Source organism: Leucopleurus acutus, assembly GCF_964270905.1.
Source record: "Leucopleurus acutus genome assembly, chromosome: 2".
Lineage (NCBI taxonomy): Eukaryota > Metazoa > Chordata > Mammalia > Artiodactyla > Delphinidae > Leucopleurus > Leucopleurus acutus.
Window position 1 is genome coordinate 74355007 of NC_139143.1, and position 27443 is coordinate 74382449.

At 34.1% G+C, this 27443-nt stretch overlaps 1 protein-coding gene across 1 annotated transcript; it reads right to left on the minus strand.

Moving 5' to 3' along the window:
• Positions 1–548: 548 nt before the first annotated feature.
• On the minus strand, positions 549–27443 carry NUF2 (NUF2 component of NDC80 kinetochore complex; the record flags this gene model as incomplete). Its single annotated transcript, XM_082864424.1, has 14 exons — positions 27425–27443; positions 26652–26794; positions 25376–25450; positions 24314–24390; positions 23740–23801; positions 17903–18000; positions 16627–16700; positions 15165–15261; positions 14215–14277; positions 11307–11444; positions 9157–9297; positions 7751–7926; positions 6656–6791; positions 549–683 (listed from the first exon to the last, which is right to left on the minus strand). The coding sequence occupies exons 2-14, from the start codon at positions 26772–26774 to the stop codon at positions 549–551; spliced, it is 1395 nt and encodes a 464-aa protein (XP_082720550.1). The 5' UTR covers positions 26775–26794; positions 27425–27443.

Sequence of the window (27443 nt, forward strand, 5' to 3'; positions counted from 1 at the left end):
TTTAAATAATTACATTAGAAAGTGTGGTACAGTAGAAACATTCCAGACCTCAGTCTCATATAGAGCACGGTTCAAATTTTGGCTCAGGACCTTCATAGTTACTTCATCTATAAAGTAGTTACAAAAATGTCTACCTAGATTTGCTTGAGTGAAGATCAAATGAGATCCCACAATGCTTAGTGCAAAGTCAGGGCTCAATAATACTATACCTCTGTATGTCGACAAACAAAGCAGCAACAGCCATGATAATAACAGAGAAACATTATATATTTCAAATGCAATTATTTCTGTTTTACTCCAACCACGACTTACAACAAGGAGCAGAGTAGAGACATGAATGGCTGCACAAGCCATTTTAATTGTAAGTTCACAAAAGTCTACATTAAATGCATTATCTTACAAAATAATAACCTATGAGAGTATATAAAAAATAACTGAGCCAACATTATTTGGTACTTTTGATGCTTCCATTAACTTAACTATTCCCTTTCCGAATATAAAATTAAAAATTGGCAAGCTATTTACAAAAAGATGTGTAATTCTGTTAATCAGGTTGATATTCTGAACATCTTTTTCTTCAGTTCAGCTGTTTTCTCATCTATTTTAGTGTGACAGTCCTCTGTTGCCTTTTCAATGCCTTCATGGTATTTCTCCAAAGCAGCTTTCAAGCTGAGAAATATTTCCTAAGTAGAAAATGAAATATAATAAGAATTATTCCATGCAACGACCTAAACTAAAAATGAGTTACAAGAATTCCAACAGTCTCGTTCATATTTATTAATAATATTTTAAAGCCTAAAGTACCTTATGCACATGTACACACTCGTATGCCTACTCTTATTAAGCTGTGCAGATGCATCAGAAACTCAGCTACTTAGAAAGGACAAAGCAGAGACATTAACAACGGCTTGAATCCCAAGACATTAAGAACATATTTTTAATCATCAAAGAAAAATTTTTACTTTGGAGCTTTTCAGGTTTACTTGGCAAATACCTAGATTACTGTACTCTGCATTTAACCCTGATCATTATTTAAATGATATGTAAACAGATTTAATAGGTAATCTACAGGACTGAGAAATATAGGAATACCTTTTAGAATTGTTTTAACAAACTGATCAGGCAGTCCTACTATAAGCAATAGTGAGTTTTCATATAAACCTATATGGATGTGTTAAGAATTAAGAAAAAGTTACAAAACAATTTCTATAGACTGAATGAAATAATAAATGAACCACTTTGCATACATTTTATTCTATCTCATACTCATCAAATGCAATTTTGATCCACTTATTATTGATTTTTCTTAAACAAAACAATTCTCAAACCTTGATACAAGAAAAAGTAGTATTCTGAAAGATTATAAAAGGTGTTTCACCACTGAAATAGAATAGCAGGCCTTTTCCAATGGAAGGAAAAAGCAATAAATGGGTATAATGGGTATAAATGTTCTCAATTTTAAGTGCTGCTCCCATTAAACTTTTCTCAAACCCACAGTTTGGCTACTATTTATCTTAGTTTAAATTCTAGTGTAGATACTGTCTGATTTTGAGCAAATTATATAGATTATAATTTAATATAGTATGGATTCAAAATGTTCCAAAAAAGAACAACACTATTTCCAGAGACTGCCACCTATGCAAGTTTGAGAACTACTGCTCTAGATTAAGTGAATATAAATGTTTAGCTTAAGGCTAAACATTTTCCCAAAATCTAAACATAGATCATTAAATCCTAATACAAAAATAGAAGAGGGTATTTAGATTCCCAAGATCTAAATTAGGCATCAAATTACTACAACTATGATGGAATATTAATCATTAGGAAAATAAATCAAAAGTTTTTGATACCTTTATTTCTTAAATCTTGTAGGAAAAATAAGGTGAATTAGTTGCTATCTTATGTAAACACCATTTTTTAAAAAAAATCAGCACATTTCAGCAGCTACAGATCAATTTAATTTCCTGGCTCTACAGAGATATGTATTTATTCATTCCAAAAAGAAAGCTGAATAAATTTGGTAGAAAGACATTACTCATGAGAAACTATTAAAATGAAGTGTGGTTAAATAAAGGTATACAATCTGTAAATACCTGAACCAACCATTTCAACACACTCAAAGGAACAATTTCCTCCTGAGAACACCTACATTCTCAAGGAGGAACCAAATCCTACAGGTAGAGCCACAATAAATGAATGAAACATTAAAGCCCAATTCCACTGGCACATCCACAGAAGCAAACAAACATTTGAAGTTCTAAGCCAACCGTCACAGGATATTAATAGCAATAGATCACAGCCCTCACGAAAGCTATATATTTCAATTTCCAATTAAATTCTGTATCCAAGTGGAACTTTATCATATTCATTCACATAATAAGTAAGTCTTACTGTGATAGCTTGGCTGAAGTTAAATATTTTTAAACTCAAACTCTAGTTCTACAGTGCCTAACATGACAACCACTAGGGACACGTGATTATTTAATTTACATTTAAACAGCTACATGTTCCTCAGTTGCACTGGCCACACTTCAAGTGCTCAGCAGCTACGTGTACCTAATGGCTACCGTACTGAGCAGTACAGAACATTCCCAGCAGTAAGTTCTTTGGATAGCATTGGTCTAGGTAGTTATCTCACTTTTCAAATCAGAGAAATTCAAGATGACATAACATCCATGGAATTTTATGGCCAGTGTAGCCATTTACCCACCAAGTCTGTATTAATTTATCAACCACTATATTACTGAGTACCTTCTACAAGTAGCACCGTAAATAGTACAACAGCACAATGGAACATGCAATTATGCTTTCTACCCTAAAAAACCATACAATCCAGACCAGACTGGATACTGAGCACTTAAAATATAGCTGGTATAAACAAGGAACTAAATTTTATTTCATTTTAATTAATTTAAAAGTAAATGTAAATAGCCACATGTTGCTAGTAGCTACCCCACTGGACAGCACAGATCAGAATAAGACTAAAAATGCTATAGTATTTGAGAAGGAGAGAAATCAAAGATATCTGAAAGGAGCCAGAGACAGTTATATTGAGAATACACTTTTCATTAAACCTTAAACAATGAAAATGATTAGCTTAGATATAAAACTTTAAAAATCCTAGAAGGTAGGAATCATGCCTTCCTTGTTCATACTTACTCCCTGAATCAAATATAAAGGCTGGCACCTAGTAGGTGCATAGACCATTTGTTGAATGACTGACTAAATGCATGAATAACTACAGGAGAACAGGGAGTTCCTGTTTTAAACGAGAAAGTGTAGTAATAAGAGTGATATTTTAGCAGGTTAAATTTGGCAATACTTAGGATTCAGGGCAGATTTGATGCAGGAGGATCTTAAGTCAAGGAAGAAATATAGCCAGTTTTTGCTGGAATTCATGAGTATTAGAAAGTTATGTGATAGAAGTATGATTAGAAAGGGGTTGTTATGAACAGTATCAATGACATTATCTTGGTGATTGGATATCAGGATTATCTAAAGAAAATCCAAAATTGCAATTCTTTGTGATATTTTGAAAATGATGATGCTGCTGAAGAATATGAAGAAACTAAGTGAAAGAGAGAGGGAAAGGGAAGGGGAAAGAGAGAGAGACAGAGGGGGAAGGAGAAAGTGAGGAAGAGGAAAGACACTAGAGATGTTGAATGTAATTTAATAATTGTTTATTTTTGTTGTGATAAGCTAATCCATTGAAAATATCCATCAGGCAGCTAAAATAAGGAGTAGAGTTGAGGAAGACAGAACAGGAAACAGATTTTTGAAAGCTATCTAAATAAAGATGATGATTGAAACTAGAAGAGATGAAATATCTATGGAAAAGAATAATTAGTGAAAAAAAGGATATGATGATCATTAGGGTCCAACAGAATTACACAAAGAACAGTTTGGCAATCTTAACATATCCTTCTTTCCTTTTCATGAATGATGATTATGAAGTAAGTTAAGGAGGCTTCTTTGACAAAATATATTTTGATTTCACCAGGGGACTTACAGACTCTCCCAAGCTATTTTGGAACAAATGGATACCACAGTGTTGTCTGGGTAAAGGTATGGTTAGAACAACTTAGGAAGTTGAACAACTGTATCCAAAGTTTTGATCAGTAGTTCTATGCCATTCTGAAGAAGAAATACAACACAGCAAAGGGCCCAGTTCTACTCAACATTTATCTCCCCTGGAGCAAAAGGCATGCTGGTCAAATTTGTAGGTGATGCTAAGCCATGAGAAATAGTTAATGTGAATGATACATAGATTTAAACTGACCTTGAAATTTTGGAAATCAAGGTGGAAATAAATAACATGAAACCTAAAATAAATAACAGTAAAATCCAGAATTAAAATTCCAAAAAACTAGTTGCATTAAAGTGTGGTGAAAAAATTTTACGTTGGCAGAACCTCATATGAAAAAGACAGAGGTCCTTTAATTGATCACAAGCACAGTATGAGCCAAGGGCAAGATGCTGCTGTTAAAAATCCAACCCAATATTACGCTTCATTAACAGCAGCCTTGTGCTCTGGGGCTGGTCACACCATTACTTGGAAGACTATGTTTAGTACTGGGTTCTACATTTTAAACAGAATAAAAAAAGCAGGAAACAGAGTAGAGAGGACAGAAAACAGAATAATGAATCTGAAAATTAAACTATATAAAGAATGGCTGGAAAACTAGGGCTAATTAACCTGGATGAGAAGGCTGAAAGAACCCATGATCTTTACCCTCAAATGTCTTAAGTACAGTTTTATTCAGTAGAAGAGGATACAGATTTGTTCCAGAGAGGTGATCTTGGTTCACTAGAGTACAGAAATGAACATTTTTAAACTCAAAATAAGAAGTAACATTTTAATAACTATGGCTGTCCTGGTAGAACAGCTTGGGTAGTGATGAGCTCTGTAATATTGAAAACAATGAAGCAGAACACATCAGTGGTTCTCAAGAGCCATGCTAAAAAATTTAGGCTCATGGGCCCCTCTGCTGGTAATTCTAACTCAATATATTTTCGTGGGGGGTTGCTCATCTTTAAATTCCTCACTGAGTTCTACTACATGGCTAATTTTAAGAAACAGCATGCTAGATGGCTTTCCAATTTTACAAATATTTATGGAAAGCATACTGCATATAAGGCAGCATTCTAGGCATGGTTTGACAAGACACACTAAGGTAAAAAATAAGATTGCTATTGTTGAGAAACTTAAAATGTTATTGGCAAGACATATATGCACAAAACTAAAAGGAATTTAAGGCAGGCACGGGCACCTTTTATGACCTATAGACAAAAGGTACTTACATTAGTAACTGGTTCATTAATTGTATCTGACCATGTGATAACAAATAAATATCTGCTCATTTGATTTGGTTAAGAAGTAGGATTAAATATCTCCTAAGGTCTTTCTAACCCCCATTCTAGAGATAAACAGAGGGCCAAAGGCTTGGTAGATATCCAGTTAAGGGACAGAAAAAAAAAAAAAGTGGTTGGAATGTAGAAAGCAAAGGAAGAATAGAAAAAATCAGGACAGTGTACTGGGCAGACCATGGGAGGGGAAACCCAGCCATTTTCTTTTTCTTTCTTCCCTTCCTTTTAAAGTAGCCTTGAGAGAATCCTCACTATGTATATATACACACTTACATGTGCACGTGCTAACAATCTAATATTTCAGAGGATAAAAGCTCCTGAGAACAAGTGAGGGGATTGACTACTGTGGTTCTTGTAGTATTAAGAATCCTTGCAAATTAAATGTGAATGGTGAAAGGTAATGATAGCATGTTTAAATATCTTTCAGGTTTCAGAGGTTTAGGATAAGATATCAATGTAGGCAAGATGAAGAATGAGAAAAAAAGAGGCCAAGGGATTTTACATGATAAAGGGCTGTTTTTAGTGACTTCTGGTAGAGCAGTTTGGGACAATCTTGAGGACACTGAACAAACTTTAAAGGCTAAGGATAGAATGAGATGTGATAAAGGTAGCAGGAATAGACTACTTTTTTGGGTCTTTGGCAGTCAACAAAAAAAAGAGAAATAAACATAATAAACATATTACGTTTGGCACTATACTGACATTTTGGAAGATAAAAATGTAGAAGACAAGATGCCTGTCCTCATTAAACTTGAGACTGTGTATGAAACAATAAAATAAATATACTTGAAACAAGCAGAGTAACTTTAGGTAATTATGATAAAGTTATCATTAAAGAAAAACATCTCAAAATACCGGTAACAACTCAAATACATTTAACACTGATGGTAAGAAATACTTTTGAGATCCTTTTATCAGGAAAAAATGCAAAACTTTTTTAGAAGACATTACTTTAAATCACCATCTAAATTCATGTATCAAAAAAATTCAGAACCTTTATGGAGCACCTACTCGCATTGCAAAGCACGATTCTAGGTGCTAACAGGGAAAAAAGGCAAGGAAAAAAAAGGTATGCAAGGAAAAAAAAGGTACGCAAACTATAGTTGCATACATGCAAACTATCCCAGGGTAATGGAAAAGGTGCTATAAATGGAAATAAAAGCAACAGACCTGAGGGGTCAATTTCTACTCTGGAGAACTGACAAAATCTTCAAAATGAGGATGACATAATTTACATTTTAAACTTGTGAGATTATCTGAAATTAATTTCTTATGAACATATACTCACCTGGGACTTCAGTTTCTCCCTTTCAGCAGCATCTTTCAGTTGTTGAATTCCAAATTTAATTTTTTGGATTTCTTGATTAATTGTGGTTACTCGCTCATAGACAGCACCTCTTTTTTCCTGAACTTTATTGCAATCTCTAAAGGAAAACAGAGACAGCTAAATTATAATTCCTCTTAAGCATCTAAACAGTCAAGCATTTAACTCTAATTTTGATTCCAAAGAGACTGTTTGTATTTGACTGACACACCTAAAACTCTTCTCAAGATACGAAAGCAAATACGTGAATCACAGCGTGGCGCTATATTCAGCTCATGGCATAGAGTAAGCTCTTCCACACAAAGCTGTTATTTAACATGGAGATCTTAAGTCACATCTCCCCAGTTGTGCTCACTCATGTACTGTTGTTAGCAGTGTGAATCAGCACAGCTTTCCTGCAAGGCATGCGGCAACAAATTAAAACCCTCAGGTTCTGCCCTTTTGGTTCATCTGCATGAGGAGAGCAAAGGAAATCTTCAGACCATCCTAATACACCTTTTAGAGGCTGAAATAGTGTCATCTCATAGACATATCTGGGGCATTTATTCTAAAAACACATTTTTGGAACTGATGGGAAGAAGACTCTACCAATGAAACACCCAAACATACTGGCCAACAACAACGATGACGACAGCCATGACAAAATAGTTAGCAAAGTACTACTTTGTATATGAATAAAAAAATAAGACTTTTTCTCAAAATATGCTATGTTACAGACCAGCTGGACAGTAAAATGAACCAGTTGATTCACTCTAATACAACTCTAGACCACTGTCTCTAAAGTGCACTGAAATAAGCAGTAGCACCAGAACCCTTCTGAAGAATTGTGCAAAGGATTTGGAATTGTGATATCAGGAAAAGAAAAAAAAAACTAGTACCTAAAACATCTCTAAATCTAGATATAGCAACATTATGAGATTCATAATTAACTCATCTGTTTTAGCCACCTAATAGTGGAATACCTTTTTGAAATTATAGGAGATTTGGAATCTTAGGGAAAAAGTGAATTAGGTTTTTCTAATTACTTTCTAATACATTAAATTTAAAATAAGTTCATACTCAATCACGGTGCGTTTGTACTGCTTGACATCCTCATGCTTCTTATTTATTCTGAACTGTGCTGTGGCAAGTTTTTCCTTCTTCACAATCATCAGTCTTTTAAAGGAATTTTCTTCAGTCTTCAATTTCTTCAGTTCTGACTCATCACTCTCAATTTTGTCTTCCAAGTTCAGGCTCTGTATTTTATGAGATGTATTTAAAGTCAATACAACCAATTAGGATTTACAAATAAAATGAAGGACTATTTTCTAGGATGCGCTGTAATAAAATACAATTTTAAAATGTGATAAAACTGTTTAAACACTGAAAGTCCAGCACAAGAATGCAGACTGAACAAAACAGACAACAGGAAGGCACTAGGGATACTGAGAAAGAACCTGACACCTAAAGAGGTGTTATTTCTCATGTCATTTTATCAGCAAGGATTGGAATAGAGGAACACGTTAATAAGATCAGCCAACTAGCTAAGTTGAGGGGGTGAGGGTCTGAACTAAGGTAGTAGGAATAAAGAGGAAAAAGTAGACCCTAGAAACAAAAGCAGTGGATCTCAATCCTTTTTTGTGCTGACTCTTTTTTTTTTTTTTTTTTTTTTTTTTTGCGGTACGCGGGTCTCCCACTGCCGTGGCCTCTCCCGTTGCGGAGCGCAGGCTCCGGACGCGCAGGCTCAGCGGCCATGGCTCACGGGCCCAGACGCTCCGCGGCATGTGGGATCCTCCCGGATCGGGGAACGAACCCGCGTCCCCTGCATCGGCAGGCGGACTCTCAACCACTGCGCCACCAGGGAAGCCCTGTGCTGACTCTTGATGGGAGATAAGGGAAGTGTGTAGCTGGGAAAGAATATCTCAGGCTACTCACCGTTCAACCCCTTCTTCCCTCAAGAAAGAAATCTTTCATTAAACGCTATGTCAGTGATCCTGGGGGCAGTCTGGATTAGGCCAATGAAGTGAAAAGGATTTTCAAGTTTCTAGCCTAAGAAACTTAAAAACGTTGGCCTTAGCTGTCCATCTTCACTCAGGGCAGGGTCTGTGTCGTAAACTTTAAATCTCTTTATAGATCCTAGCTACAGTGTTAGACAGTAAGTTGGGACTTTATGCTTACTGATTAGAAGATCATTTCCAACTGTCAGAACAAGTTTAAAATTCCATTACTTTTTTCCAAAATATACATGGTAATATGCTATGTTAATTAATTTATTATTCATTTCATCTGAAGGTTAAAATGGGTCTACTATTGCTATGTTTAGAAAGAACACTGTTTTATCCTTGAGCACACATTGCCACATCTATTATAATGTAGAACGACCCAGCTTTTCTGTAGGAAAACAGCAACAGAAAGTAAAAGCAAATTCAAGGGACTACAGTAAACTATTACATAATAAAGACATAAAAACTTCATACAATACAAACCTCCTTTAAGATAGTGGTTAATTTTTCCCTATTATCTGCAAGGTCCTGTATTTTCTTTTGATATAGCTGCACCTCCAGCTGACATGAAGGCAGGCAGTCAACAGAGTCTCGATAGATTTCATACTTTTCCATCACTTCTTGCTTTGAAAGAAAAAAAACACAGAAACCAGGTTGGCACTCTCCTTTATGAAACTGCAGTAATGTCAATTTGTTTGCTCTTAAATAATTTCTGTACTTGATACTGAAAGCTAAAGAGCAGAGAACAATTAAGTTTCTAGGTCAGTAGCAAAGCACTATTACTGACATGTGTCTAAGCACCTATAATTATGCTTTCTAATTGCCAAATATCCTTGAACAAAGAAAAACTACCATAATTTTACTAAATCACTCATTGAAGTACCTTCCAAAGGTTATTCATAACAATTTTTAAAGAGTTCATTTCTGCTAATACTCAATCTACTCCTGATTATTCCTGGGCAATTATATTACCAATTATAATCTTCCTATTCATTTGTATAATAACTATTACTACAGCTAATTCTTTCAAAAAGATTAATTCTTCTCCTAAAATTAGGAAATGAGCATATGTTTACCACAAGCACTGCAACAATACAAAGGCTTCTTTCCTTTCCCCACTAGTCTATCTCTCCTCCCACCTTATTAACCAGTTGGATTTTGTCTTCAGTGAAATGCTTAATCATATTTCAGCTCATTTTTCCATTAAGTTGTCTTTTTCCTACTAATTTGTAAATACTCTTTTGTGTCTTTGCATATCATGGATATAATCCCTTTACCTGTCATATGCACTATATATATGTTCCACACGTCTACTTTTCTCTATAGCTTTTGAGTTTCCAATCTTAATTTAAAAACTCTACCCCAGTCCAAGATAATACAAGTGTTCTCCTAAAATTTCCAAACTTGTTAAATTTTCAATCCAATTAAAAATTATTTTTGTAAATGGTGCAAGGTATAGACCCAACTTGCTTTTCGTCTAGATGAACTGCCAATTGAATCAGAATTGCTTATCAAATAAACAGATCTCATAAATACTCAGATCTATTTCTGAGCTCTCATTTCTGTTCTAGTAATCTTTGTCTATTCCCGTGCGATAATTCTTAATTATCAGGAATGACTTGAATAATAAATTCAGAGATAAACCAGAAATGTTCTTTTTAATTGACAGTTTAAAAACCTTTCCTCATAAAGGATGCTAAATTGTCTACCCACTTCTACTTTTGTCCCACATACCTCAATCCATCTCCCAGAGTAACCCATAATCTTTTTAAACTTAAATCATACCATGTTCCAACACTACCCTTTTAAACTAGCCAGTGGTATGCCCTTGCTTTTAAGGTAAAATCCAGCACCCTGAATAATCTGCCCGTTGCCCATTCCATCATCATCTCATGCCATTCTCCTTCTTATACATCATGCTTTCTTCCTTGAATATAACTTACTCTCTACTACTACCTCATAGAATTTGCATATGCTGTTCCCTCTGCCTTGAATGCTCTTTCAATATCAATTTATTAATATAACCTCTGTTCATCCTTCAGATGTCAACATAAATTTCCATTCCTTCCCACCTCCACTTCTTGATTTCCACAATACTAAACTAGGCTACTCTCATTATGTTATTTTGAAGCACCCTATCCTATTTTTTGTTTGTTTCTCTCTTTGGTGCTTTTTTAAAAATAGACTTTATTTTTTAGAGCAGTTTTAGGTACATAGCAAAATTAAGCAGAAGGTACAGAGAGTTCCCATATACTTCCTGCCTCTACACATGCACACCCTATACTTTTTCATAATACATATTATAATTTATAATTATAGAACTGATTTTAAAATTGTTTAACACCTTTCTCACTTAAGATAAAGTAACTAAGTCTCATGAGGACAGGTCATTTCTGTTTTGATCACCCAGGGCAAAAGCCTCAAAAATTTGTTGCATAATTAAACAAATGTCTTGAAATTATACTTCTTTTCCTACATCCATTTTAGAGAAGAGCTAAAAATTAAAGACAAGGGCAAAAAGCCTAAGAAGAAGAGATGTATAGATAATCTGGAAATCAGAAAATTAACACACAATTAAACAAGAGTTGCTAAAAAGAAAAAGAGAAAAGCATTAAAATAAAAAGGAAACTCACTCTGGAATTCTTAAGCTTCTGGACTGTATCTTTCATTTTTTCTTTATAATTCTTAAGCTTCTCTGGAGAATCCACAATTTTTGTTTTCAAACTCTCTTGTACTTCTTTCAAAGAAACCACTGACAATTTTAGTTCATTCTGTTGAGAAAACATTTTTATATGTTAGATATAATAATAAAACTGGTGATTAGCCACTACGGTAATGGAAAAGAACAAAGAAATGGGTCTGTGTTTGTTGTAGTGGGGGTTAAATTTTGACCGCATCACTCCCCTGCTTCATTGCTCACTTTTGTCTGCAGGCCACAGATCAGGCTCCTTAACACACCATTCAAGATCTTTCATTATGTAGCTCTTACTCTCCCTTCCAGTGTCATCTTCCACCAGCTTCCTACTACACTCTACAATCTGGTAATATAGTCAGTCTTATGTCTGGACAATTATAAGTGATCTCTCTCTGATAGTATGGTCCTCCTGAGTACCATCATCCCATTCCTGTACTGCAAGTGAGTTTCTATTAATCCTTGAAAATCCTGTTCCTACTTCCTCTGTATTCCTTCTATAAACAGTTATTGTACATGTGATACTATAACTATGTATTTAATATGTGTTTCTGAATTAACTGAGCAACCTGGGATTGTGAACAGTTATCTTTGCTTTCTCAGAACCCAATGAAAGTAATAGCACTGAGAAGGTACTCAGTACACAGTTACTAAACTAAAACAAATTTCCTTCTCCTGAATTTAAAACCATTGGGGGAATTAAGATGAAGGGTATCTGAGAATTCTCTTATATAACACAAATCCATTCCTATGAAAACAGAACAACAAAACAGCAACAAATGACTATATACACCTATATCTGTGCATGTAACGGCACAGAAAAAGGACTGGAAAAGTGTAACCTCTAGGTACAGTTGGCAGGGAGAAGAGGGCCTTTCATGTCTCTCTCTCTCTCTCTCTCCCTCTCTCTCTCTCTCTTTATATATGCATATGTGTGTTATCGGAGTATTTTACAATAGGAATGTATTACTATACAGCTTGTATAATTTGCCTAAATTATTTCTAACTAAAAAATTTTAAAAAGTTCTTACCTTTTCATCAACTAACTCAGAGGCCAAAACTGAATGTTTGAAACAATATTATTTACTTTTTTCTTAGAATTTAGCACACCACCACATTATCTACTCTTTTAACGCCCTACAGAATTAGAGATCATTTTCCTTACATTAGCATTGACTTTCATCAACTTTCTTCCCTTTACAAAGAGCCTAAATTTGCTATTTTAACTACAAAGTGATTTTGTTTTAATATAGATTTAAATGGAACAGAGAGAAATGAATAATAAAATTGAACCATAGTCAATATTACTGATGAAAACATCGGCCAATAAGAAGTGACAGAAAAATAAGGAATATATTATACCGAAGTAAATTTCAGATAGCTATAAAGTATAAACATTAAAATAACAGGGGGACTTCCCTGGTGGCGCAGTGGTTAAGAATCCGCCTACCAACACAGGGGACATGGGTTCGAGCCCTGGTCCGGGAAGATCTCACATGCCACGGAGCAACTGGGCCCGTGCACCACAGCTACGGAGCCTGCGCTCTAGAGCCCGCAAGCCACAACTACTGAAGCCTGCACACCTAGAGCTCGTGCTCCAAAACAAGAGAAGCCACCGCAATGAGAAGCCTGCACACCACAACAAAGAGTAGCCTACCGCTCATCTCAACTAGAGAAAAGCCCACATGCAGCAACGAAGACCCAACGCAGCCAAAAATAAATAAATAAATAAATTCATTAAAGAAAACAAAAAAAAAATAGGGAAATAATAAAAGTACAAGAGAAAATATGGGATTCAAAAAATGAGGAATGAGATAGGCCTTTTTATGTATAGAGTTAAACCCAAATGTAGAACACTGTATCTATCAATTTTACTACATAAATACATAAACCTGCCAATAGGAAAAAATGATGAATTTGAAAGACAAATAGAGTTAATACCTCTAATTCATGGACTTAAAAAAAAATGAAATAAACAAGGAACATATACAGGTAGTTCACAAAGTAAGAAATAACAACAAATCACTGAATAATGTGGTCTAAGTCACTAAAAAAAAAAAAAAAATCAAAATTAAAATGAGGTGTTTTTTTTCCCCTATAAGAATGGCAAAGATAAAAAGAAAAATAAAAACATCCACTTCTGACTACAATGTAGGGAAAAGAATACTCTCATATTCTACTGGTAGAAGTGCAAATTGATATCTTTTTAGAAGACAGTTTGGCAATGTGGCCAAATTTAAGTGTGATTTCCTTTAACCCAGAAATCCGACATTTAGGAATCTACTGTATGATAAAAAGCAGCCTGGTGCACAAATATACAGGTACATGTGTAGGTGTGTAACACACATGTGCTATTGTTCAATAGCAAAAAAATTAGAAGCTATGTGAATGTCTATCAATAGGACACTAAAACAATCTACATTTAAGGTATATACATAGAATGCACAACTATATGCAGTTATTAAAATAATGAGGCTATATATTGACGTGATAACTATTTACACTATATTGTAAAATGAAAAAAAAGCAGGTTTGAGACATGTAGAGTGTAATATCATTTATGTAGAATTACACATATATGTGTATATTTGCACAGAGCAATGTAATCTATGACATGTATCTGACTGCGTGGTGAGCTTTCAGGTGATTTTCACTTCTGTCACACATTTTTGTGTTTCCACATTTTTTAAAACAATAGTCATCTATTATATTTAAATTGTAAAAAGTTAAATTAGTTTCACTTTAAGGGAAAAAGAGAGAAACATTTAACAGTAATAACACACAGTTAAAATACTCCTCCAAACAAAAGATTCAAACCTTAAATGCTAGTTAAATGAAAAGATGCTTACCAAACGCTTGGTTTTTTCTGAAATATCTGACTTCTTTTGTGAATTTCCCTCTTGCAGCACTATCTAGGGAAAGAAGCAAACAACTGCTTTATAATGATTCAAAACAGATTTAAATTTAGTTAATGCTTTTTAATAAAATAAAAGTAAGAAAGGACAGGAATTAAATGGATTAGACCAGATAATCTCAAACTTTCTGTTCATTATGACCCTAAGGCCAAAAGAAACACCTATCAGTTCCTTTATTAAGTAGTTAAATCCAAATAACTGAATAAGTATTTATGTCCTAATAACTTAGTAGCCCTTTGAAAAAGTAATACATACAAATTGAAAGAAAAATACTATTTTTATTTTATTCTTAAACAGCCACAACTACTTCCAAATTGGATGTGTGTACTGCAAAAATTGGGCACTACACAAATTCACACATCTTATAATCACTGGACACAGACAATTCTTATTTCTTGTTGCACGATAATTTTCGCATAGCACTGGCTTTTTATCATGGCAAAAGCCAAAAACCCATGTTCACAAAGATACGAAAGGAAGGTAACGTGAGTTCATGTTGCAACTGTGAACTACCTTGAGCTAGAAAAGTTCAAGCAGTGCATGATAGATGCTGAATGTTGTTTCCCTTTAAAATTTAAAATAACCTGAAGCACCTTGAGGGTTTGCTGCAGTATCCAGGGCGCCTCAGCACACAGTTTGGAAACATCAGGTTTAGACACAGAAAAATCTTAAAAAATTCTAGTCAACAAGATAGCATATACCTTTGACAACATCAATAAATAATCATGGTTTGACCTGGACAACAGAAGTATATATCTGTTATAAGGTGCACAAATGGACACAGCGATATACCCCATTTCTTTAGTAATTGAAAGCAATGTGATCTTAGCTCCTCCACATCTACAAAAAAACTTTTAAAAAGTTTAAGGTGTCCAACAACATACCGTTTTTTGACGAAACTCTTGATTCAGCGACTGCTGCAGCTCCTGGATATCATCTGAAAGCTGCTTGAACTCTGCTTGCTCTTCAACTGGAACAGAACTGAACACAGCAAAATAAATTAAAATAACATATATCAAGTTCTTAACCTTGAAAGGCCAAAAACAGTCTCTTCCCTCCAATAACCTAAATGAAAAAAACTATCTGCTTTCATGTTTATAAGTTCTCATTCTTCCAAATGACAGTAATTTAAAATCCATGACCTGGCTGGCCTCTACTACAAACAGAAAATAAAAATCAGATGAGCTCCTTCAACTTCCTGCCACCAAATCTCTGTGTGGACTCATCTGCATACATACCTACCCTTTCTAAATAACTCCACTCCTAATTTTAGTGCTGATTCCTCCACCTCTGCTCTGGCTCTCATTTTCTCACATCTCTCTCCTGTATCACCCATTTCTTTTGCTCTACTAATCCTTCCTAACAGCACTTACACATGTTTCAGTCTCTTCCCTATGAATGCTCTCAACTTTAGTTTTTAAAACATGGTATAGAATTGTTACTTTAATTTTCATTTCCTCGACCGCTATTGAGTTTAACGATCTTTACATATTTTTAATTAGCTATTTGTACTTAATCCTCTGTAAATTCCCTGTTTATAGCCTTTGCCCATTTTTCCATTATCTTTTTTCCTATCAGTTTGTAGGAGTTCTTGGTATATTAAGAATATTACATGGCCTTTGTTATTAAGATAGTAAGGCTTTGCTGCATATGTTGCAAATATTCTCTTCCAGTTTGTCATTTCTCTTTTGACTTGGTTTATGGTGAATTTACCATGTTAAATTTTAATATCTGCCTCCTACTCCCAGTCTTTTCAGCTTGCTGCTGTCTCTAAAGGCAATTTATGCCAGGACAGGCTAAAAAAGAGCTCTCGCCTGAAACAGAAAAATCCAAAGACATCAACATATTAGAAGGGATAAAAATAAAAAAATCCTTTTGTTCAAAATCAATACATATAAAGCCAAGAAATCATAACCCTTGAATGATTCCTTCTCCTATTTGACCTTTGAGCCAAAAAACAAAACAAAACGAAACAGCAAACCTCTGTGGAAGGAATAAAAATTTTAACAGAATTAACTGATCTGAAGGAAAAAAGAGAATCCTGTCAGTTACTGCTCACCTACTAAGATAAATACCACTAGATATAATTTAGGAGAGTAACTAAGTTAATGGCTTTAAACATGTCTGGCTGATGCATTAACAACAAAAAAAAGTAGAAGAGTAAATTATGCACTAAAAGTTAGAAGAAAAGCTAGTTTTTCTTTTTCAAAAAAGGTAAACTTAAACACTCTGCTATTTAATAAGGAAGATAAAAGAGATGAAGTAGACTGTAGACTGTAAAATACTACTTACATTCATTTTGCATTTTGAAATTGCATTTATTTTATTTGTAAATCTCCTACTTACTCAAGTCTCTCCAATTTCATTATTGCCTCCTGGTGTGCAGTATTTAACTGCTGCATTTTGTCCACAGAAGATTTCTATTAAAGCAATTTTAACAATTTCATATTAGTGTTTTTCAACATAATCAGAGACATGTTTAAAAAAATATCTACCGGTACTGGCTACAAAATGCTTCCTCACTCTACAAATTTCACCATGAGAAATAAGAAATTTAAGAAAGAATTAGGCATTTACGACAAGTGACTTAGGAATTCCTTTACTTATTCAACACACAAATGTTGAGTTCTTACTACAGTCAGGCCCTGTGCTAGGTACCAGGAATAATTCCCAAGAAGACTAACTTACAGTTCCTCGACTTAAGTAGTTCAGTCTCCTTGATGAGTCAGAAAAACGAATATAAAACTACAAAACAACTTGTCATAGAACTGATTATAATGACATCCTATCCAACCTGGGCAATGTCTGGGAAGGTGTATCACAGAGGGTTCATAGAAATGATAGATGTCTGAGCCATGTCTTAAAAAAATGAAGTGAAATTAGCCAAACAAAATTGTGTGTTTGTATGTGTTGGCACATACATCTGTACACTTTGGAGAGTATGTGATGTTTAGGTGGTATAAGCTGAACATGATTTGTACAAGGAAATATTTATCAATGTAGCTCAGTCACTAAAGGCCTAATTCTCTGGTGTTACTCCGGTGCTTTTCTAAAAGTATGGTGCCCTCAAACTGTGGACAGATGAGAACAAATCACACAGATGACCCATAATCTTTCCAAATTCCCTAAATTGTTGATGAAATGAGTTTCTATCTGTTAAAGTGATTTACTTGAACTGAATCTTATAATGCAATGTCAAGTAAGCATGATAAACAGAACAAAACACCTAATTAGGCTATTATTTAGAAAGCAAATATAAACGTCAAATATCTCAATTATTTAAAGAACACTACATTATCTATTAAACTTCAAAGAAAAGGAATGGGTTATCACTATTCTCTTCCCTTACATTTCCTAATAAAGGAAAAGGAGTCTCAGCTACAAAATTAAAACAAAAACCCCAGCTTCTCCCTAATGATACCAAATATAGAAGAAAATCTCATTCTGAGATCAGCTTACTAAAATCTGCAATTTCATATGAATATAATATTGATATGTAAATTTAATTCTAATGGCCATAAAACAATTAGGTATCTGTGACAACCATTTCAAAATAGATTAGTGGTGCACAAATGATGTTATTGATCTGGTATGTGACCCAAAAAATACACTTAAATCTTACATATTGCCAAAGAAACTCCATGTATGTCTCACGGCATGCTTCTCTGAAGTGAATAAAGTTGATAATGCCACTTAAAAACCGACTTGTCCGTTTTGCCTCTAAAATACAAAGAAAGACTCCTTAAATAAATCTTTGAAACAATATAACATAAAAGTGAAAATTTATCCTTTTTCCACCATATATTCCGCTCATAGTTACAGAACAAAAATATGTGTTTGCTAATTAACCAAAGCGAAGAACTGCTCTAACTTGATGATCAGAATTATCTTAACCAAAAAAAAGCACTTTGACCATGAAAGAACAACAGAGACCAACCAGATTTACTATCCCATGTTAAACAACCAGAAAACCGGACAAAATATATAAAACAACAAATTTTAGACACTGAACAACAAGCAATATAGGACAGCAATCCACAAGAGAAGTAAATGAGGTGAACCCTATTAATGAATGCACTAGCCCACCACGTAAGGGAATTTTCAGGCTGTAAACCAGGGAGGTAGAATATAAACAGAACTCATGGGTTTTGCTGAGTCATGAAGATAGAGTTCAGAGTTTGGAGAGACCAAAGCAACTATAATTTTTAGAGTCTGAAGAGGCCAAGGCAACTAGAATTTATAAAAACTCTATCTTCTTGATTCAGCCTTCGAATTCATTCAGCCTATGAATATATTCTATAAATATATTCCATTTGTTCAGGAAGGTAGAGAAAAGCGTTAGCATTATAAGGAGAGAAAGGGAAAACCTGAATCAAATTTTACAATTGAAAAATAAAATACCTGAAATGAAAAATGCACTAGATAGGATTAAGAGCAGATTAGACATACAGATGAAAGGATTAGTGAAACTGAAGACACAGCAATAAAAGCTATCTAAAATGAAGGCCAGAGAGAAAAAAAAGAATAGAGAACTTATGAACTGAGGGACAATATCAAGCAGCATAACAAATGTGTAATTGGAGTCCTACAAAAACGAATGGCAGAAAAAACTTTTATAAAATAGCTAAATATTTTCCAAATTTGATAGAAACTATAAACATATCCAAGGAAGTGAGCAAATCTAAGTGGGGGTAAAAAAATAAAATAAAATAAAATCCCCAAAGGCACATTATAATCAAATTGCTGAAAACGTGTGATAAAGAGAAAGTCTTATTAAAAACAGCCAGATGGGGACTTCCCTGGTGGCGCAGTGGTTAAGAATCCGCCTGCCAATGCCGGGGACATGGGTTTGAGGCCTAGTTCGGGAAGATTCCACATGCCGCGGAGCAACTAAGCCAGTGCGCCACAACTACTGAGCCTGCGCTCTAGAGCCCGCGAGTCACAACTACTGAGCCTGCATGCTGCAACTACTGAAGCCCGCGCACCTAGAGCCTGTGCTCCACAACAAGAGAAGCCATCACAATGAGAATCCCACGCACCACAACGAAGAATAGCCCCTGCTCGCCGCAACTTGAGAAAGCCCACGCACAGCAACGAAGACCCAACGCAGCCAAAAATTAAATAAATAAATAAATTTATTAAAAAAAAAAAAAACAGCCAGAAAGGAGGAGAACCAAGAGAGAATAACTCCAGGTTGAGTAAGTAAGTGGTTTAGATTATTAACTTTCATATAGAAACAGTTGATGATGCCTTGGACTCACATGACACAGGGAAATGGAACTGAGATCCCTACTAGACGTGGGACTCTAGAAAGGCTACATCCTTAGAGAAAAGGTAGATTAAGGAAAGTAAAATTTCTCATAACAGTGCAGGGAAATGACAAAGTTACTAGTGACTCAGCCTTGTCTCTAGTAAGGAAATAGTCTCCTCTGAGAATTCTAAACCTTGGGCCCATTGCCATATGGATTTTTGGTTTAAATTAAACTATATATTTGACCCAAGAACTATCGAAATTAGGAATTAAGATAAAAAGTGGTCTTTAGCCAATGATAATCCTGGAATAACTTCCAAAAGCAAAAGATATCTCAGGAGGGATATGGCCTCAACCCCAGAAGCCAAAGAAGCACAGGACTATCCTGCTGAAGATGAGCTTAAATTTATAATCCAAAATGCACGTGTGTGTGTACACATGCGCGTTTGCACACACACACGAAACCGTCTATAATCAGTCTGTGGGGCACAGCTAAAGCAGGGCTAAAGGGAAATTTATTAGCACTAAACACCTATTTAGGAAAGAAGAAATATCTCAAACTGATGGCCTCAGCTTCTAACCTTTAAAAAACTAGGAGAAAAAAAAAAAAAGAAGAGCAAACCCAAAGCAAGCATGAAAAAAGAAGGAATAACAATAGCACAAAAACCAATAAAACAGAAAACAGAAATAAAATACATAAAAATCAGTGAGACAAAAATCTAGTTATTTTAAAAGCTTAACAAAATTGATAAAACTCTAGCCAGACTGATCAGGGAAAAACAAAAGAGTGAAAAAACAGATTACTAATGTCAGAATGAGAGATGGGACATCACTACTAACCCCAAAGACTATTAAAATGATACGGGAAAATTAGGAGCAACTTTATGTTAATAAATTTGCCCATTTAAATGAAATGGATAAACTTGCTGAAAAAGGTATTCTACAAAAGCTCATTCAGTAGCTTTGGGAATAAACAAACAGCGTAGCCCTTTATTTATTAAAAAAAAAAATTGAATTATTAATTAATTTAAAACCTTCTCACAGAGAAAACTCCAGTCCCAGATGGATTTACTGGTGAATTCTACCAAACATTTAAGGAAGAAATAACACAAATTTTACAAAATTATTCCTGGAAATGAAAGAGGGAATCTTTCTAAACTCATCCTAAGAGGCCAGTGATACCCTGATATCCAAAGTCTGTCAGTGCAGTAAAATTACAAAAAAATTACAGACCAGTAGCCCTTATGAACATCATCACAAAAACACAACAAAATATTAGCAAATCAAATCCAGCAATATATTAAAACACATAATGTATCATAATCAAATGGGGTTCATCCTGAATACAAAGTTGGTTTAACATTCAAAAATCAAACAATGTAATCCACTAGACTGAAAAAGAGAAACCACTTGATTTTCTCAAGTGGTTTCTTAAATTGCAGAAAAGCAATTTAAAACAAGTCAACACCCATTCACGAAACAAACTAGGAATAGAAGTTGCTTACCCTGATAAAGGCAATCTAAGAAAATCCTAAAACTAACATTATACTTACTGGTGAAAGCCTAAATGCTTTCCCCTTAAGATCAGGAACAAGACAATGATGCCTGCTCTCACCATTTTAATTCAACATTACGCTAGAAGTCCTAGCCACTGCAGAAGGAAAGAAAAATAAGTAAAATACATCTAGACTGGAAAAGAAGTAAAACTGCCTTTGTTCTCAAACAATATGATTGCCCGTGTAGAAAACCCTAAGGAATCTATTTTAAAGAATCTACTAGAAATAAGGTCAATATATAAAAATCAATTGTTTCTCTACACTAGCAATGACCAATCAATCAGAAATTTAAACTAAAAGAAGTTTACAATATCCCTTAAAATTGAAGTACTTAGGGATAAATTTATCAAAATGTATATGACCTGTACTCTGAAAATTATAAAACACTGTTGTGAAAAATTAAAGACAACCTAAATAAATGGAGGGATATACACATGGATTAGAAGACCCAATATTATCAAGTTGTCAATTATCCCCCAAATGAACTATACATTCAAAGTAACCTCAGTCAAAATTCCACTAGGCTATGGGGAGTGGAGGGGGGTTGAAAGTGACAGGCTGATTCTAAAATTTATATGGAAATACAAAAGACCAGAATAACCAAAACAATTTTGAAAAAGTGAACAAAGTTGCAGGACTTCCACAATCTGATTTCAAGACTTACTATAGAGCTAAAGGAATCAAGGTAGTATGCTTGGTGTAAAGACAGACATATAGATCAATGGAGCAAAGAGTGAAGCCAGAAATATACTCATATATATATATATGATCATTGACTTTTTAAAACAGAATTCTTAGAGCACTTTAGTTCACAGAAAAATTGAGCAGGAAGTAGTATCCATATACGCTATGTCCCTGTACACGCACAGCTTACTCCACTATAAACATCCCCCACCTGAGTGGTATATCTGTTACAAAAGATGATCCTACACTGACACATCATTATCAGCCAAAGACCATAGTTCACATTAGGGTTCACTCTTGGAGTTGCACATTCTATGGGTTTTGACAAATGTATAATGACACAATAGTATCATACACAATAGTTTCACTGCCCTAAAACTCCTCTGTGCCCTGGCTATCCATTCTTCCCTCCCCCAGTCCCTGGCAAACAATGATCTTTTTACTATCTTCATAAGTTTTGCCTTTTCCAGATTGTCATAATTGGAATGGTACTGTAAATAGCCTTTGCAGATTGATTTCTTACACTTCGTAATATGCATTTAAGATTCCTGCATGTCTTTTCATTGCCTGATAGCTCATTTATTTATAGCACTGAATATATTCCCCTGTCTTGATGTACTAGTTCATCCATTCACCTACTGAAGGACATCTTGGATGCTTCTAAATTTTGGCAATTATGAATAGAGCTGCAACAAATATCTGTTTGCAGGTTTTTGTGTGGACGTGAGCTTTCAACACTTGGTATTTGGGTAAATACCACGGAGCATGACTACTGGATCATACAGTAAGAACACATTTAGTCTTGTAAGAAACTGAAAAGTGTCTTACAAGGTCACTATACCACTTTGCATTCCCACAAGCAGTGAATGAGAGTTCCTGTTGCTCCATATCCTCATGAGCATTTGGTATTGTCAGTGTTTTCGATTTTTGCCATTCTAATAGATGTACAGTGGTTAATCAATTACTTTTGACCAAAGTGCCAGGGTAATTCAATGGGGAATGGATAATCTTTTCAATGAGTGGTGCTAGAATAATTTTATAACCATATGCATAAAGGAAAAAAAACGAACCTTGACCTTTGCCTCAGATGATATACAAAAATTCAGGCATTAAACAATAATCGCTGAAACTACAATACACTTACAGCAAAATATAGGATAAAATTTAGCCAAATAAATCCTTGAGGCCAAGATTTCTTGGTAGAACACAAAAAATAGTTTTATGAATGACAAAAGAAAAACAATGATCAATTAGAATATTCAAAATTGAAATATATTTTGCTTTGAAAAGACATCTTTTCAAAGATGTCAGGGAACTTCGGGGGGTCATGATTGTGGCACTGGTTATATAACTGTATATATTTTTTAAGATTTATTCAATTATGCATTAAAATTGGTGAACTTTTGTGTAAATTATATGTCAATAAACAACAACAAAAAAAGGAGGAGATCCAAAAGAGGATAAAAAACAAAATTTTAAATAACACACCAAATATCTTCCAACATAAGATAACCTGATATATAAATACAAAAGGGTCAAATGAATAAACGGACACAAAGTTAGGAGAATTTTACATTTTAATATAATATCACGGCTATTATCAGTGTTAAAAGGTACTTTCTTCATGGTAAAAAGTAATTACTACATTTGATAAAACTGGTGTAATTAACCCACTATGCAACATCATAGCTTGCATATTATTTGTATTCATATTCTCAAATTTACAGGACATTTTTCAAATGTAAGGAGTTAAGAAAAACTAATCAGAAAAACAGCTTTTCTGTGGCTTTACAAAGGAAAAATTTCCAATAATAGGATATGAAAAAATTCATCCTTGAGAATCAGATATACTTTCTAAATCCAAGTTCCTTGAAGTCTTTTCTCTTTTTTTTTTTCACATTTATTGATGGAAAGGTAAAATATTAGATTGAAGCCAAACGTTAAAAATTGTTTTAAAGTCTCACTTACTTGGATATAGAATATCAGCAATCTCGAAGTCATTCACCCGACAGATGGGCAGAAATGAGTCCCTTGAAGATAAAGTGGAGCAAGCATATTGAAAAGTGTACTGTGAATTACATACTAAGCCAAAGGGCACAAACATCTTATTTTCAAAAAGATTTCTGGATATATTTCTCAGTGTCAAAGGACCAAGTCAGAAGTCTACTACAATATATAATCCTACAGCACTGAAATCTACTTTTTCTGTATATTACACAAATATTCATGTAATACCAAGGTATCGTTATAGATTCTAATAAACAACCCACACGCTTTGAGGTACTAGGACTCTCTAAGAATGCAAAACCCTCCAACAATTTTAGACTCACAATATCTTAATACATCAGTTGAATGAACTGAAGGTGCCACAGGTGGAGGCAGTTAGATGTGTTTGCTGAAAGTGTACAATCTTGGATATTTATGGGATGGAGTGGAAAGAAAAATAGTAGAAATTCCCTCCCAAAGAAAATCATGTCTTTAAGAAAGCTGAATGTAATGTAAATACGAATGTGGACTAAGAAAATAATGACCCTTTACTCACAAATTAATAAACAGATTGCTGACTGGTAAGAAGCCTTCCATTATATGTGGATACATGACTTCAGAGTTCACTGGCATCTAAATGTAATAAACCAGAAAATCTAAGTTACACATTGATTAGACAAAATGAGAAAAATCTTCAACCTCAAGAAATCTTAATCATAGATTACAATCAAAATATATTAACTTATTATCATTAATTTAAAACAAACAAGCAAACAATACAGATCCTGGCACAAAACTAGAGTTGTCATTAATATTAATAATGCTAGGTTCACAGTCAGTGCTCAATAAAGACTTTTTAAATGAAATAAAAAATAAAGGGGTTATACTCCAATAAAGATGTTAAAAATAAATAAATAAAGGGGTAATGGTTAGCATTTACTAAATATCAGGTACTATGCTAAGCATTTTCAATATATTCTTTCTTAATTTTTATAACCACAGTAGGACAGAGTACTATCCCTATTTTATAGACAAAGAAACTAAGCTTTAGCAAGGTTTCATAGCAAATAAGTGACAAACCCTCTGATTTTTAAATAATATATAATATTGGTGAGACTCTACAGATATTACATTTTTGTACATCTTCAGATGATGCCCTGATGATTTAACAACAACAGCAAAAAAAGATTAAGAAAAATAATCTTCCTACTAGAAATACCTAATTTGCTAAAAGCTCAATTGCCTTATTTCAATTGTTTTCAATCTTAGTGTGTATCTCCTACTCTAATTTGGGAGTCCTTACTGAGAAGAGAACAGTATCTGTAAAGACTTCGTTGTTGCTTACTATAGTCTCTGAAGACAAACTGTAAATCTGTCAATAACTGCATAGCATCAATAACTTGTGTCATTTAGGTCTTTAGTAATAGTTTTCATCTTACTAAAGCTATCAGTATAGGCCATTATTATGCCTAAGATTCCCATGTAAGTGACATTAATTTTAAATAAGCCTTGATTTTGTTAAAAATAAAGTCAATAACTTCCCGTCCTGAAAACCAGTACTCAATGTGAGCACGAGAAATGCAGCAAAAAACATAATTTTGCCTCATCTTAAACCCACCATGTAAAAATGCTCCAGTCGAATTCCATATACTATCTGTAAAGCTCTCATGTAGATCATATGCAAGACTTCAGGCTACAAGAGAAAAATAACTTTTAATACTCTGTTGCACCACTATCACCATTACTGTCCAATATTATAGTAAATGGATACAAAGAAGAAAAGAGTGATAACATTACTCCATTCCCCTTGAAATATTTCTTAATTTTTCCAAATTTTAAAACATCTTATATACTTATCAGTTTGCTCACATGTGATAAGTGTCAACAAGATCAGTTGTTTAAGCTTATATACAGAATGTTAGCAAGTATATTCAAATCCAGTCCAGGCAATCTATCCACATTAGGGAATGGAAGATGGGTTAGTCTTTCAGAACAGGTTGTCAGACATATGACAAAAATAATGAGGGTGTATTTTTTTAAAAAGAACATGGAAAACCTTGTTGGATGCCTCAAATGTTAAGGCTAAGATGCCTTAGCTGTTAAAGTGACTACTATGATCCAGGAGGTATAAATTTAATAGGATAGTATGGGATTTTTAACTTTTATCTTCTAAATCAGTGGTTCCCAAATGCTGGCCTATACAACCTGTTCTCATCCATATACAAGTTCATTTATTCTGAGATTATCTGTTCTATTTTAAAGAATTAAAGAGGCATCAATATCAAAAAGTTTAAGTTCTACATCATTAAACCAGGTTTTATTATGTTATCACTTCAAGATGAACACAGGAAACTGGAAGGAGACTTTGGGATTTTCTGTGACACATGAATAGTTCTTTTTTGCATTTAATAACTAAAGATATAAAGAACAGTGTCTGTCAAAACAAGTCAATTCCCCCTTGGGGCATAATGCAAGAAAATTAATCCGTAAGCTTCCAAAGAAGACTGTTGCTACGCACTTTTTCTGATTGGAAACCACTTGTGGAGTTAAGTTCCTTCAAGCTTTACCAATAAATGATACCCTCAGATCACTACTCCGATAATGAAAAGTTTAATATACTTTAATATGCCTATGGTTTAGAAGCTTTTTTTTCAGGGCAGGGGGAGAAAACAACCATATTAAAGATTTGAATTCCTAATGGGAATGTAGAAGTTGCCCCACATATAAACTTAATGTTATTTTAAAATTACACTAGGTGAGAGAGTTTCTCTGGATTAAGATGACTAGCCTATATCAAATAGTAATATACATGTCTTTCTCCACATTCTATAGACCTAGTAGTTTAATTTCTTTTCAAATAACATTAACCACATGCAAACACAACCACATTTTACCTTGGGATTTGGAGAAAGATCATTCTTGGAGAGGTTTTTACCATCAGCTCCTGTTAAGATTTTGTTTCGAATATGAACCACAATTTCAGCTACATTATATCTGGGGAAAGACAAAGTTTCCATCTTGGGAGTCTCCTGTTAGTCTGAAGGAATTGAAAACAAAGATCAGAAACATGGCACAACTAGCAGTTTTCATTATCTAGAAGCTGATAAATATAAGGACAAAATTAACAACCCAAGGTTGAACTATATTCATAGTAGTGTTAACTACCACCAAATCATCAAACATCCTAGTAAGATAACATTAAAGACAAATATATATATATATATATATATATCCTAAAATAACTTTTATTCTAAAGCAACACAGTCATTTTCTAGTTTTCCTAATGCTGTTTTCTTTCATATGGGAAAGAAGACAGGTTGAACAGACAGATGAGAAACTTCTTTAAATCTGGGGGGCACAGAATTTAATAAGATCTATCCTGAGAATTAATCCTCAAAGCAAGATATATAGGCAACACTATCAGCAGAATCTATACACAAACAACAGCAAAACAGCATAAATAATAAAACTGTACTCTGATTTAACATTCTATTCAATGTACACACAGTGAGATGATTAATAAGGTTTGAGATGTAAGTAGGAAGAGAGAGAGAAAAAAAACAACTGTAATTGGCAGGAATTCCAATCACTAGAGTGAGAACTTGAAAAATAAAATAAAACAAAAAACCATTTCCCCTAATGTCCTTAGATAGTAAAATATTCCCACCTGTGTTCTCCTAGAGCAG